Source organism: Hibiscus syriacus, unplaced genomic scaffold, assembly GCF_006381635.1.
Source record: "Hibiscus syriacus cultivar Baekdansim isolate YM2019G1 unplaced genomic scaffold, ASM638163v2 tig00001095_pilon, whole genome shotgun sequence".
NCBI classification, from domain to species: domain Eukaryota; kingdom Viridiplantae; phylum Streptophyta; class Magnoliopsida; order Malvales; family Malvaceae; genus Hibiscus; species Hibiscus syriacus.
In genome coordinates this window covers 303,859-319,752 of record NW_024061842.1, presented here as the reverse complement: position 1 = coordinate 319,752, position 15,894 = coordinate 303,859, and the positions used below count along the sequence as shown (strand labels likewise).

Below are 15,894 nucleotides of genomic sequence, written 5' to 3'. Positions count from 1 at the left end.
TAATTCATGTTTCCCAACCTGTAATTTCTCTCCGAACATACAAAACCCGACAGAGGCCAAGCTTTGAACATACTAGAACGTTAATTTCTTTCGGATCATACACAAAGGACAAGTGAAATAGCTTACCTGCATCTAAAGAGAATTCTAAAACAATTTTAAGTGGCTGCTAATTTGGCCATGTCTGAATTATTCTAAGCTATCAGTCATGAGATTGATTTTCGAAAAAAGTGTTAATGATATTTACTTCAGGGTTGGAACATTGATGGCTATTGCAATGCTAGGATTTGCATGAATTCTGAAGACAACCCATCTCAATTGTCTGAATATTTCCACAACAAAACGTTTGGCAGACCTCATTGCCGACGAGCTTATATATGTATAACAACCATCAAGAGCTGTGAATGTAGAGGAGGATAAAAACCTTGCATATATTTAAACTAATATTCATCCTCGTCGGAACCTATGCTACTTGGACTTCAGACATCTCATAGAAATGAAAAAACATGAAAGTGATTACAACTGGTACTGGTCTTAACTATATTCTTCGTGGAAAGAAAGATTACTAGATTCCAAGCTTATCTGGAAGTCTGGAACAGCAGCGTGTTTAAGAGGACTGTTATTATCCAATATCTTGAAAACCTTTTCAACTGTGATTTTAAGAGTGTTAATGACAAGACTATCACATTACTAGCAAGCCATATACTACAAACAATTGTTGCAACAGAAATTAGCCACGATAGTTTTGACAAGACTATCCAAGATACCGAATAGCAGATATGAACTCATACATACCAAATACAATTTTATAAGCTTAAATTCTTTGTTTAGCTTACATAACAAAAAGAAGTATAACATTAACCATCAAAAGTTTGTACAATGTTCAGACATACAAAAGATAATAGCCATGACATTCTAAACTTAATCATATATGTTGATTATATTAGATACACAAAAAATTGTCCAAGTCAAAAGCTTGACATATACTTGGCTAAGCTACACAAAAAAGTTGGGACCATATTCTAAAGTCATAATCAAAAAAAGATCGACATAATTGTAGAAGGACCACAGTCAAAAAGATGGTTTAAAGTGATGGCATTCAACTAATTGCTTAATCACATAATCTTTTTTGAATTCTTTTGGCAAAGAAAAAAATAAATCTACCTTGTGCGCATCTTTGCTAATATACTCTCCTGCAATAAGCATTTCATCATTGGATAGACCTTCAATTTTCATGATTTCTATGCAAATCGACATTCTTCGATCATTTCCTTCTGCCTCTTTTTTCTATAAAGCAGTAATATTCTTAATTTCTTTGGCAGTTTCTCGGTATGCAGCACCAAACTTACTTATCTCTTGTACAAGCTCAGTTAACCCATCATCACTTCGAGACCTTTTCTTGCTAGCTACTTTTTTCATTGTAGGAGTAGAGGCAGTAGCATCAGATGTTTGGCAAGTTAAAGCACCAACATCCTCTCTTGATTCAGAATCTCTTACTCTCTTCTTCAATTAATGCATCTATAAATGCATTATCTTCAACATCAATATGTTCCACTGTATCAGCTGTTGTCTCAACTGTTGTTCCTGTTGCTCTTTCTTTTCCAAATATTTGAACAAAGTCGTCAAAGAATGAAAATGACTTATTTCTTAATCCAGCAGCAGTTGGATGACTCTACAATATGGCCAGTTGAGCCATTTGCTTATCTAACACTTGTAGATAAGCTTCGATTCGATTTTGAAACTTCTCTTGAGGTAGTGTCAACCGCTCGACGATGAACTCCAATGATGATGCCAACGGTAGATACGACTGATGTGGTGGTTGCCTTGGTAGATACAACTGATTTGGTTTAGGATTTTTATGTATAGCTAAAGTTCAGATGATTCCTCCACCTCAGATTATAAGTATTTTCGTGAGGATTATAAGGTTTCCGGGGAGGTCTTGGAAAATTTCCAACTGTATTTACTTGTACGGTAGTGTCTTCTTGTAACATCGGACAACAATCCATGGGATGGTTCGACCTTGTGCATATTCCGCAAAGTCTAGTGGTACATGTTTTAACTAGAACAAGAGATTTAACAATATCAACCAACTTATCAATTTTATTTTCTAATGAAATTGCACTTACCTCGTGAACCCGATGAGTAGGTTCACTAGAAGAGCCAAACTGTTAAGAATTATCGGCCATTGTAGAAATTAGATTTCTGGCCGCATGTGGAGTCATATTAATAAGTGCTCGTTCACTAGCTGCTTCAATTTTATTGATCTCCAAATGAAGTAGTCTTTCATAGAAATATTGGAGAAGGGTCTGTTCGGTTAACCCGTGTTGTTGACAACTAGCACAAAGTTTTTTGAATCATTCCCAGTAGTCTTATAACGACTCTCCATCCTTTTACTGGATTCCTAAGATGTTTTACCTTAATTCACTCACCTTTGCCGCAGGGAAGAACCTGTCGAGAAAAAGACGATTCATATCAGCCCAAGTAGTAACAGAATTAGGCGATAAGTAAAATAATCAATCCTTATCCAAATCGATAAAGGGAAAAGGAAAAGTACGAAGTTTAATTTGATCATCAGATACTTCCTGTGGTTACATGCTAGAGCAAACCATATGAAATTCAGTAATGTGTTTATGAGGATTTTCACTCGACAATCCATGGAAAGTATGTAAAAGATGGATCAAACAGGTCTTGAGTTTAAATGGTGTTTCTATATTCAGGAATGCGATGCATAATGGTTGTTGTTCGGCAGATGTCACAGCTAATTCACGAATCATCATATTAGCCATAGTTTTCGAGTGTATGCTTCGATCTCAAGTTCAAATTTTTTATTAGTTCGCCCGAATTTTTCCTGGTTATAAATCAAAACATACAATATAAGTAATTTTGCTGAAGTTCCCGGCAACGACGCCAATTTGAAAAGCGTCGTAATTGTCAAGTAAATAAACCTAATTCTCAATTTAAATAAATAAAATAAAAAAAAATAGTATAGGGAAATAGGGTTGATCCACAGGGACTAAGGAATTTCCAATTAAATCGGATCTGATCTCTAACTAGAAAATCTATAAAATAAAAAGGGGGTTTTATCGAATTTATTTGAATAAAATAAAATTAAATAAAAATAAATAATTGAAAAATATAATTATAGAAGATAGCCTCTAGCTTTGCTTTGGCTCAACTCGTCTCGATCCTTGAAATATATTTTACTTCGAAATCTTGTCGATTTCAGTCTACAAGGCACAACCCTTGTAACTTGCTCTTCTCTCATGTGAATTAATCCCTAGAATCAATTCTTGAAAATTAATCCTTGTTTGGATTTAACTTCGACTATCGATGTTAATGCCAATATCTTCTTAAATGCTGGAAAAACCTGTGTTTAGATTATATGTCTCAATAAGAATCGAACTTGATCTTGATTTCTCTTAGCGGACTGCCGTTAAGTTTGTTCTTAGGGATTTGAATTTGCTACAAGTCGATTCTCTTCCCCAACGGTAAATCAAAACAACATTCAAGCTAAGGTGCAATCTTTGAATTGAAAGTGTAAAGAATTTAAAGATTAAGTCAATTACCTAACCTTGTTTGCCAAAAAACAAGAAAGAAACATGAAGGTATGAAGCACTTTTCAATTATCACGAAACGAATTGAGTCATCGCTCAGATATCGACTAAAAGTGATTTAGCTAAGCATGGATTGGATCATGCTTAGCATTGTGAAAAGAAAATAATGAAAGAAAAGTAAAAAGATAAAATAAAAGTAGAACTTCAATAAATAGCCAAGAGAATATAAGTTTCAATCTGAGTTCAAAGGTTGAACCTAGGGGTATTTATAACCTAATAGTTCTAAGTAAATAAAATGACTAATTCCTAATCAAACTAAAAATCTTACGAAGAGTTCTAATAAAATAACTAATTCTTAAATAAAATAATCAAACTAAAAATCCTAAATAAAAAGGTTTATTACAAAAGATAAAAATAAATATTTAAGTATTGTACTTATGGTTGAATTATACTTCATCTTATGGATAACCTTATGCCAAGTAAATTCCAATTAAATATTCAAGATACTGAGTAGACCATCAAAATCTTCTACTTTTGGAGATAATTAATCCAATAAAACTCATGTCTAAAATAAACCCAAAATAAAGATAAATCAGTAATATTCAATCGAAAAATAAGGTGTAAATAACAATAAATATATACAATTTAAAACACTCATCACATATATATATATATATATATATATATATATATATATATATATATATATAAAAGAAAGTAAATATCAATTTCTCTTTCTTAAGAAAAATATATTTTTGATATTTAATATAATAATTTCTCAAATTTAAACATTTGCCTCGAAATTATATTTCTAAAAATACAAATGCAAAATCTTATCCACCATTAAAATGAGATCAGATACTTTAAAAGAAAAATGAGGTATACCTTTGACTGGTAAACTGCATTAACTGCAATATTAACACGGCCTGCTGTTAGAGGTGAAAGGAATGCAGCAAATCTCTGAATTAAAGCAACAGAAATATAAGAGAAAACAACATAGTGTTACCGGCTAAACAAGGATACCAGTGAATTCAAATTATAAGCACCTGTTCTGGGTCTTTTATAGAGCTTATATATCCTCCATCAGGTGAAACATCAGCAGCTGAATTCAATAAGTTCTCTCTGGGAACTCGGACATTGTCAAACCCGAAATCACATAAGCAAACCTTTTATATTAGAATTTTTTTTCTAGGAAAAGACTAAAGAATCCATAGTAGAAGTATAAGTTTATAATACCAGATTCGACCATTATCGATGCCATTTAAACAAGTTTTATGACCACAGTCGGCGATCCGACTGTTTGGACATACATTACCATCAGCATCTCTGATTTGGGCTATAAAAGCATGAGCCCCTTCATTGGTTCCATTGATAATGAGTTGTGAAAGCACAATCGTGTGTAGTATGCCAGACAACAAAGCAAAAATACAAAGTATACCATGTCAGCATGTACGCGAAACAAAGGAAGGGATGATAAAAACAGCTAAATAAAAACTTCACATTGCAAAGTAATCTAGAAAAACCTTGACTGCCCCACCAATCCAATACTTCTGAGTTGATTCACAAGGTTTATTAATGAAAAACTCTCCAGTCTTTGAGTCATATGTCGTTACTGTTTCAATTCCTCGAACCTAAAAGCAGTAGCTCAAGAATAAATCAGCAAGAAGAAGAAGACTGCATTAGGGATGGCAAATGGACGGGTCGGGTGCGGATACCCTCTTCCCATCCCCATGCCCAACTAATATTTTTCAATCCACCACTCGCCCACCACCCATGATGGGTACAAATTTTTAAATCCAAACCCGCCCACGCGGATACATTCTCAAATCCATCCCCACACCCACTACTCACTAGCGACGTACCCGTCTAGACCCGCCTGACAGCAAACTTAAGTTATACATAAGCAACAAAAATTAAAAAAAATATGTTCATTAAGAAACATAATAAAATAATCCAAGGATTATCTAAGTTAAGTGTTAATATAGATCTTAAAATACATAAAACACCATAATAAAGGACATAATTAAAGTCTAGAAACATAAATGACAAACACATAATGTTTTTGTTCTTTGGCACAACATTCTAAAATTCCAGGCAATATTTGTGACATATAATACTCCAGTATTACAATCATCATTCTTTATTTCCTCCAACTGAGAGCGCTTCAATTTAAATTCACTACTACCTACATATATAATAGAAAGTAAAACTAATATAAGTTAGTAACTAAACTTTAATAAGATAATTAAGCACAATTTGACAAAATATAAACTAAATAATAATATTACCTTTAATATCGGCCCAAAGCCAATTTTAAGCATACATTAATGCTTCAATCGTCTTCGAAAGTAGTCGACTACGATAAGGACCAATTACTCTTCCACCTATACTAAATGCAGATTTTGATGGGACAGTGGAGACAGGAATGCCCAAAATATCATTTGCTATTTGTTGGAGAGTTGGATAAATTACATGTTATATCTTATACAATATTAGAATTTATAAATTAGTCTCTAAAATTACACCTAAATTCATAATGGTCCAAAATTTAATAGATATTTAGCTAGGTGGGCGGATGTGGGGCGGGCGGATGCGGGGCGGGTAATGTCTCAAACCCATTACCCGCCCACCACCCGCGACGGGTACCACTTTCTAAATCCACTACCCGCTAAAATTATACCCATCCCCGCTCCAATTGAAACGGATACGGTGCGAAATCTACGAAACTGTACCCGTTTGCCATCCCTTAACTGCATGAATATCAGGAAAAGAAAAGGGCCAGATTCTCCTTACTAAAGGATCAGACAACCTTTACGTACCTTGCTTCCATGGCCCAACTCAGATATTGAAAAGCAACCTGACCTTGAAATTTTCAGTGTTCCTCAGCCACTTGTCATGGTGGTGCTTTGTACCAACAAATTTGATAGCACCACCCTCGCATACATTATGGCAAGAGTTAAATGACACAACAAAGGAAAACCAAATTGCACTCAGATTGAATTTAAGATTTATTGTCAAATAAGATCGAAAGAATCGTTCTTATTACATCATAAATTTGATTGATATAATATTTGATACTTATAATTACGTGTGATTGTATATAACTTAAAGTCTATCTCAATTTCCAATTCCACCCAACCACAATTTCTTTCAAACAAATATAATTAAATATAACTTGTAAAATATCCGCTTTTTATTATTATTATTATTATATATATATATCATTTTCTAAAACTATTTATTAAAATAACATCTAAAAATTTTATCGAATAATATTCATTTATATCACATATGGTATCAATCGTGTCTTTTAATAGATGTATTTGATTATGCGTGCCGTTATTCTACGTGAGATCTTAGTCAACAACACAATAAATTTTAACTAGAAGCGATTAATGAGTTGAGTAGTTCGTGAGATGCACGAACTCGACTCGGTTAAAATTTAGTCAATGTTCGATTCGAGTTGATTTGAGATCTTAACGAGTTGATTTGAACAAGGTCTAACTCGACTCGATAGGTTTGTGAGCAGTTTGATAATTATTTTTATATTTTTTAGTAGTTACTTTAAAAATTATTTCATTCAAAAAAAGTCTGAATAATAATTATTAATTTACTAATATATATTAGGAAATATGGTAAATTACCAATTAATAATTACTACTAATTTATTAATCTATTAATTTATTACTGTAGTGTATTTGTGGATTGTTACCTTAGAGTTTATATTTTGAAATTGCTTGATACACACTTTTGATAATTTTTTATTTAAATTTGTTATTTTATATTTATATTAAATTTTATATAGTATTAGTAGATTTTACTCATAGTTAAAAAATATGGTAAAAATTATGGTGAGCATAACAACCAACCAGTTGAGTCGAATAAATTTTAACGAGCTTAACAAGTAACAAGTTGAGTCGAGCAACAAAATTTTTTAATGAGCATGAGTCGAGGACTACCTAACTCACCACCGACTCGCTCAGTAAGCACCCCTAATTCTAATATATCAAAATTGACTTTAAAAGAAGGGTAATTTTACGGTACAATAAAATAATTTAAGATTAAAAAAACAGTGAAAATAGACGCTACAGAAAATATTATAAAAAATATAATATTTAAAGTTAATATTTTGACTAAATCTAAAATATTATTTTCTTCGTATATTTTCTTTTAAAAATGAGAAACAGAAACGAGGGGAGATACGCACCACAATAAGAAGTGAACTCCAAGCTTAATGTAAATGGAATGATCGAAGAGGCCCAAAACCTCAAAGCAAGCCTACTTCTTCATCTCAACATCTTCTCCTTCCTCCGTCATCCATCCTTTGAAAACCCCTCTATCCAACAAATACTCGATGCGTTTCCAAGTCATCTCCCGCTGCTGCTCCATCGATTGGTTATAGTCCGCGACACAAACACCTTCCCTCCCCTCACTCTCGGGTTGAACAACTTGCTCTGTATTATCAATCCGAACAGCCGATCCCGTTCCTCCGCATCGTGCCCGTCAATCAGCTTCCGCATCTCATTGACGTTGAAAACGTATTTCTCGGAAAATTCGGGCGGGAGGTAGTTAAAACAGCCGTTTGAAGTAAGACAAGCGGTCTGAGCAGGCGAAGATAGGAGGAGGTGATTGGTTAAGATTCTGATTCGCCGAAAAGCTCGATCCATTGCCGAATTAGTGATTTTTTCTTCGATTCTCTGTTTTTCTTTGTGTTGTTGGGATATGATAATTTACGTACAAACTATCTTCAAAATATATATATATATATATATATATATATATATATATATATATATATATGAGATAAGATCTTGTTACATAATATAATTTTTTTTAATTTTATACAGATTTTATTAATAAAGATACGAAGTATAGTAGGAGAACCTAAAAAAAATTAACGAGATTTTAGACTGATATAATACGTGATAACAAGTTAACAACTTATATATGTCATGATTTCAGATAAAAGATAAGAATCAATCCATGTAATCGATGCTCATTGGTTAGATCAAATCAAGTTTTTTAATTGATATAAATTAATTTTAAATATTATATTTTTATTTAACACTCAAATTGATTTGAATTCAACGAAATTTAATTTAATGTGAAATTCAATTTATATTTTAGAGTTAAAACCTACACTTTACTTGATATGAAAATTTTCATTTATATTAAAATAAAAATTAATTAAAAAGTTATTATGATAATTATATTTAAAAATGTAAATAATAATTATAATATTATTTAAGATTAGGTTGAGTCAATAATTTTTTTAGTATAAACTTGAATTTAATTTTATCATTCACACGATTCGATTCAATTTTACTTATATCTGTTTTTTTTTTTTAAATGATTAGATCATATCAAATAAAAATAGGTTGATTCAGGATAAAAACCTCTCATAATTGTGGTTGAGTTTATTTTTAATAATCTAAATGATTATAAAATTATATATATTTAAATAATTTTTAATCTATTAATAACATGTTTTACTACGTTATTCAAACTCATGACTTTAAAAATGATTAATATTTTCTTTTACTTTTAAGACCATCGATCTTGAGAGTTTATAATTATAGTCGGGTAACACGTGTTTGAGTGTCGGCTAAATAACAAGTTGGGCAAATATTAAAATTACACGGCTTAACTATTTATTGATTTTTTATTAAAATTTATTAATCATTAATTACAAGTGGAACTATTCATTAAATATTTATTAAAAGTACCCGAACCAAGCAATATCAATGGTAAAGAGATTGTTTTTTTATATCTCGGTTCAAGTACTATGAATACTAGAGATATGAACATTAAATATTAATTGATTGAGAGTTATGTTGAATATATACTACTTTTTTTTAAAAGAACATATATTACTACTATGTACTTATCTCAAATTAATAAAAAATATTTATTATAGGTTTTTTAATTACTAATTTTATGCCTAACTATTTATTAATATTTAATTAAGACAATTACCAAACACGTCATCTTCTATAATTATAAAGAACACGTAATTTAATGAAACCCATTGGTTAAAATAATGGTCAAGCCCATACTTTTGTATAATTACAAATAATTTAATAAAATATCAACTTTAAATAATATAAAAATATCTTAGTTTTTTTTTACAATAACTAACTCTCAAACCCAATTTATCTTTATTCTTATTATTAATGCAGACCGATTAAATTATCTTTTTAAATAATAATTTTAACTTTTGTAAAGTTGATTTATAGATATTTGATCATACCTAATTTAAAATAAATATACGCATACTCTTAAAGAAAATAAGTTTTCAATCTAAAAATAATTTCCACAACTATTTTAAGTCTTAATCACAACAGCCATAGATCCAACGAGGTATATAGTTTATGCATTATTTGTTATAGATAGAGTTTGAAATGAAATGAGTTTTGGGTGCTTTCAAATTCTTACAGGATGCCATAAACTTGCACTCTGGGCCGCTCTCTGTTCTTTTAAGTCAGTTACATAAGATTTATTTTTGAGTTACATTAAAGTGCTTATAAATGAACGAACCTTTGTTTAGGTGCAGTTGGTAAGAACACCACCACCCTATCAATGCTGAACCGAAGACCAGGAGTTGGCATCAACCCAGTTAAAAGCTATAGGGCTGAGAAAGGCATCTGGAATGCCCAAGGAACTGACTAAAGCAAGTGCATGTGGTCGAACTTCACTGCACAGTTTTGTTATTTCTTTCCTCACTGCTGCAGCATTCTCCACTGATAGGCACCCATATCGCAGATACGCAATATCTTCCAGACAATCTAATGCATACAATGATCTCACCTTTCCCAGCACATCCTGCAGAAGAAGAAAATATGACAATGAATACTCAACAATGTTCGTTTCGCTAAACTAGACCCGATTATCGAGCAGATAGTAATGCTAGATTTACCTTCAGAGAACCAGCAGCTAGAGTTGCTTCTGCTTCGATAAATGTTAAAAATATTGCTCGGTCTGAAAAGGCTTTCCCCAAGTCCTCTGCTACCTGATAACTCTGTTGTGGATAATGATGCGAGTATTAGACTACAAGGAGGGGAAAAAATAGCTACTTTAGATAAAAGCAGGTGCTTCTTTACCATATTGAAGGCCTGCTCTTTACTTTCTCCCTTGGCTAGACATTGTGAGACATCCGCAACGAAACGATTCAAAAGCTCTCTCTCCCTTAAGCACAAGGCATCCATCTGACACGGGACAATAGTCGGCGATACTTTAATACGGCACTAAAATAATAGCACAATTGATGCTAGTCTTATAATTTACCTGAAATTGGCTGCATCTGAGGGTAGTGCTAGTAAGCTGTGATGGAATGACAGGGCAGGGTTTAATCATGTGTTCTAAACCCAGACCCTTGAAAACCTTGTTTCGCTTCTGGGCCATCACATATTCAGCAAAGAGAGCTTTGCTGACCTGAATTAACATGACAGGGCAGGATTTAGTTTTAAGCTGTAACCCATTGTCCTTGTCAAAGAAAATGTCAGAAAAGAAGAAAGCAAAATTTTACCTGCTGCATCAAAATATTGTTGTCCCCCTCAAAAGTGGATTGCACATCATGCTCGGCTTTCAGATGACCAACACGATTCTCAGTCTTTAATCCTTGTCCTCCACAAGCTTCACGACATTCCTAAATCAATCAGCGATTGAATGTCTATAATGACACTTATTGTTGGAATGATCAACTTAATCCAAAATTGTTTGTAATCTCACCTGAAGTATTTGCATGTTACTCCATGTAAAAGTAGCCTTGAATGAACTTGAAACCACATGAATGGTTTTGTTTGATTGGGGTGTCCTCTTAACATACAGCATTTTCAAGTAATTTGCACCAAAGCTCATAGCATAACTGCAGCATAAAACAGCAGATAATCGAATAAAGGGATCGTTTACTAAAATCGGCAGCTGAAACTAAATCATCAATGGTCCCATCGCAGTCCAAGTAATTGAAATACAGGTCTGCAATAACTTCATGCCAATGTAAACATCCAAGACCAAAGCTCATTAGCTATAACTTGGAATAAATTAGCTATTAACATAGATGCTAAGTTCTTATAGTTGACTAGGTTGACACTCCAAGTCGAAATACAATGATAAGGTGTTTGTATCCAGGACCAAATCCTGTGATTATTCATCAAATGTGCAGATGATATGCGTATCCGAAAAAACAACATCAAAATATTCATGTAGTACCCCAAAAAATAACCCTCTCTTGATTATCTAAAGTTCTAAACCATAGAGCTACACTCTTGAGTGCATTGGTATCAGCTTGAACCAGAAAGAAATGAAAAGGAATACATATTTGATATTTCATAAGATAAACTGTACAAATACTTACATCTTTGCAAGGAGAGGCAAGAGTCGTCGTTGATGACTTGGGTAATCAAGCAATAAGACCTCGGGCTCGTTCGGCTTAAGAGAAAAAGCCCGCCTTGTTAGAGCATACCTGATTGCAATAGATAAACCGACCTGAAAGGAGAGTAATGACATGATATCAGTGACCTTTATATTTGATATTACAGGCCTGCCACCCACACCTCAAAATACAAATGCAAATCTTATCCACCAATAAAATGAGATCAAATACTTGAAAAGAAAAATGAGGTATACCTTTGACTGGTAAACTGCATTAACCGCAATATTAACACGACCTGCTGTCAGAGGGGACAGGAATGCGGCAAATCTCTGAATTGAAGTAACAGAAATGCAAGAGAAACCAACAAAGTGTCACGGTTAAACAAGGATACTGTTGTACAAAAATGCACGGCTCTACAAGCAGATACCAGTCAACTCAAATTATAAGTACCTGATCTGGGTCTTTTATTGAGCTTAGATATTTTCCATCAGGTGAAACATCAGCAACTGAGTTTAATAAGTTCTCTCTGGGCACTCGGACATTGTCAAACCTGAAATCACATAAGCAAACCTTTTATATTAGAATTTTTTCTAGGAAAAGACTAAAGAATCGATAGTAGAAGTATAAGTTTATAATACCAGATTCGACCATTATCGACGCCATTTAAACCAATTTTATGACCACAGTCGGCAATGCGAATGTTTGGACATACATTACCATCAGCATCTCTGATTTGGGCTATAAGTGCATGAACCCCTTCATTGATTCCATTGATATTGAGCTGTGAAAACACAATCGTGTGTGTTGCATGCTAGACAACAAAGCAATAGTACAAGTATACCACATCAGCATATACGCAAAACAGAGGAAAGGATGATAGAACAGATAAATAAAAACTTCATATTGCAAAGTAATCTAAAAATAGACTGTATGTAGAGAAATGGTATTTGGTTCCAAGTCAAATATACCTTGGCTGCCCCACCAATCCAAAACTTCTGAGCTGATTCACAAGGTGTATTAATGACAAACTCCCCAGTCTTTGAGTCATATGTTGTTACTGTTTCAATTCCACGAACCTAAAAGCAATAACTCTAGAATAAATCAAGAAAAAAGAAGACTGCATAAATATCAGAAGAAAAAAAAGGGCTGATTCTCCTTACTAGAGGATCAGATAACCTCTACATACATTACTTCCATGCCCCAACTCAGTCATTGAAAAGCAACCTTTGACCTTGAAATTTTCAGTGTCCCTAAGCCACTTGTCATGGTGGTGCTTTGTACCAAAAAATTGGATGGCACCACCCCTGCAAACATTATGAAAATAGTAGCATTCAGTTCCAAATTTCAAACTTCGATACGCAAAGACTTTGTTGATTTGTTTCTTCTTATACTTGAATCTTTTACTATTTGATTTTCTGTTCCCCGTTGCAAGAAGGTAAAATGTGGTTCAATCAAAATAAAAAAATTAAAAATCAATCAAAACAATGCATCTTGTGTTGTATATTACAAAATAGATTAATGCAACCATGGAAAATGATGAAGAAATGAACATAAGTCTAATGAAGACACTTCAAGGAACCTACTCTTACGTGAAAAAGGACTCTTGGAAACATATTTACTATTATAAAATGACACTCCAAAGGAAAACCAAATTGCACCCAAGCTTTTCTTGAACACACTTAACCAAAACTATATTTAAGTTGTTGAATATAAGTGGTAGTTAAATTCAGAATGAAGGTATTATACTAAAAAGGGAAAATAATTTTGGAACACTTCATGATGAGGTAATACAAAATTTTGTTGCTCAAGGATTATCAAAATTTTAATCGTAACTCTTTTCCATGTATCAAATCAAATCTATTTTTACACCTGAAAGCTAAAGTAAGGGAAAGTGATGCTTAACACTGTTTGGATTGAAGCAAGGCAAAGGGCCCGTCAGAATTCAGATAACCCATTAAAATGTTCAATTAAAATAATTTTTTGCATACAAAATATTTTATAAAAAATATATAATCTTATAACATTGTTATAACTAATCATTTCCTACCCTTTTCATAGTTTATAATAACCTTATACCGTATATAGATAAATAATTTTTGTTTGAATAGTTAAGTAAAGTACATGATTTATGTAATTTTTGTTTGAATAGTTAAAATTAACAATGAAAAGGAAAGTAGATTAATCTAATGAAAGTAAAAAAAAAAAAGAGGAAGGAAATGTTACGAAAAGTGAATTATGTATGTAACTTTTGTTTGGATTGTTAAAATTAATAAATTGAATTTAACACCTAATGCCAATTAAATTAAAATAATGTATCTTATCTTATCAATACATCATAGATTTAATTGACATAATATTTTTTAGTTATAGAATTCATAAAGTGGACCTAGTGACAGAAGTGAATATTATTGTCTTATGAAATTTTAAATTTTTAGATTTGAGTAGTTACGTTTGCAAGTTGAGAAAATTATGAACATATATTATCTTGCAATCACTCAAACTAACGAAACAAAAATATTTTTAGTTATATATTTTTTATAAAATAATTTATGTAAAAGATGTAAGGAATAAAAAGAATCGCATTTTAAAAACTATGGTTTTCTTTCCTTAGCTTAAAATTTTGAATTTAAAAGCAAGGAATATTCAACTTCATTTCCTTTCCTTTGCTCAATTTTTTTTAAAAATATATCCAAAAAATGAAAAAGTTCTGAGTTTATTTCCTTTCCTTATCTTGTTTTACTACAATCCAAAGACCATATTCAAACAAGATAATTATCATACTTTCCTTTCTTCCAAACATAGTGTAAAGGAAATCTGTAACACTAACGGCTGCGTTTGATTGTATATAACTTGAAACCTATATCAATTTCCAACTCCACCCGACCACTTGTATTAATAATGAAAAAGATCAAATTGTATAGTTCAAACAACAGTCCAATAAGTTCCAAGATATTAAATTAACCTTAAAAATAAGGGGGAGGGGAAGAAGAAGATAACGCACCACAAGAAGAAGTGAACTCCAAGCTTAATTGAAATGGAATGATCGAAGAGGCCCAAAACCTCAAAGCAAGCGAACCTCTTCATCTCAACATCTTCTCCTTCCCCCGTCATCCATCCTTTGAACACCCCTCTCTCCAACAAATACTCGATGCGTTTCCACGTCATCTCCCGCTGCTGCTCCATCGACTGGTTATAGTCCGGCAACACAAACACCTTCCCTCCCCTCACTCTCGGGTTGAACAACTTGCTCTGTATTATCAATCCGAACAGCCGATCCCGCTCCTCCACATCGTGCCCGTCCATTAGCTTCCGCATCTCATTGACGTCGAACGCGTATTTCTCGGAAAGTTCAGGCGGCGAGTAGTTGAAACAGTCGTTCGAAGTAAGACAAGCGGTCTGAGCCGGCGAAGATAGGAGGAGGTGATTGGTTAAGATTCTGGTTCGCTGAAAAGCTCGATCCATTTCCGAGTTAGTGACTTCTTCTTCGTTTCTCTGTGTTTTTCTTTTTGTTCTTGGGATTGGCAGAGAAAATTTGGAAGAACAATACGACGAATGATCGTTGAGAAAGCAAGCGATTCCTTAAGAACGGGGGATCTGATAATTTACGCGCTAAAGGTGGAGTTAAAAACGCGCGAGTGGTTATTTAGCACATTGAAGCACTCGCGTTCTGATTGGATGCAAGTTGTGGTTGAGTAATAGAATCACATCATCAACCAACTTTAGCGTATGACTAAAACGCTATAACAAGAAAAATATTAAATATTACTATTTTTCAAGTTATTATTATTCATATACAAATTGTTTCGTTACTCTATTTATAATTATTTATCTAATACATAAATTGTATTTCACTTACATTAGAGTAAAAACACGAAAATTTCTTTAAAAGAATAGGTGTAATACACGGACGACCATTGAACTTTTACTATTTTTTACTTTTTTCATTGAGTGTTTAAAACTTATTCGGTAGAT

General features: G+C 32.7%; 1 protein-coding gene and 1 pseudogene across 1 annotated transcript; both read right to left on the bottom strand.

Annotated features, from left to right (window-relative positions):
- Positions 1 to 1,284: 1,284 nt before the first annotated feature.
- On the bottom strand, positions 1,285 to 8,254 carry LOC120119705 (annotated as a pseudogene).
- A 1,712-nt stretch (positions 8,255 to 9,966) lies between these two features.
- LOC120119876 (acyl-coenzyme A oxidase 3, peroxisomal-like) lies at positions 9,967 to 15,473 on the bottom strand. The gene is made up of 13 exons (XM_039139675.1): positions 14,924 to 15,473; positions 13,109 to 13,226; positions 12,891 to 12,998; positions 12,561 to 12,733; positions 12,373 to 12,472; positions 12,177 to 12,251; positions 11,905 to 12,035; positions 11,280 to 11,415; positions 11,077 to 11,196; positions 10,836 to 10,982; positions 10,652 to 10,756; positions 10,468 to 10,569; positions 9,967 to 10,373 (listed from the first exon to the last, which is right to left on the bottom strand). The coding sequence occupies exons 1-13, from the start codon at positions 15,382 to 15,384 to the stop codon at positions 10,128 to 10,130; spliced, it is 2,022 nt and encodes a 673-aa protein (XP_038995606.1). The 5' UTR covers positions 15,385 to 15,473; the 3' UTR covers positions 9,967 to 10,127.
- Between the last annotated feature and the right edge of the window lie 421 nt (positions 15,474 to 15,894).

Bases quoted from the DNA above. Each gene is read 5' to 3' on its own strand.
- LOC120119876 (XM_039139675.1), bottom strand. From the start codon at position 15,384: ATGGATCGAGCTTTTCAGCGAACCAGAATCTTAACCAATCACCTCCTC. The intron at 13,227-14,923 runs GTGCGTTATCTT...TAATGTTTGCAG, and splicing joins GGAGTTCACTTCTTCTTGTG to GGGTGGTGCCATCCAATTTT. The intron at 11,416-11,904 runs GTAAGTATTTGT...TTTATGCTGCAG, and splicing joins TTGCCTCTCCTTGCAAAGAT to TTATGCTATGAGCTTTGGTG.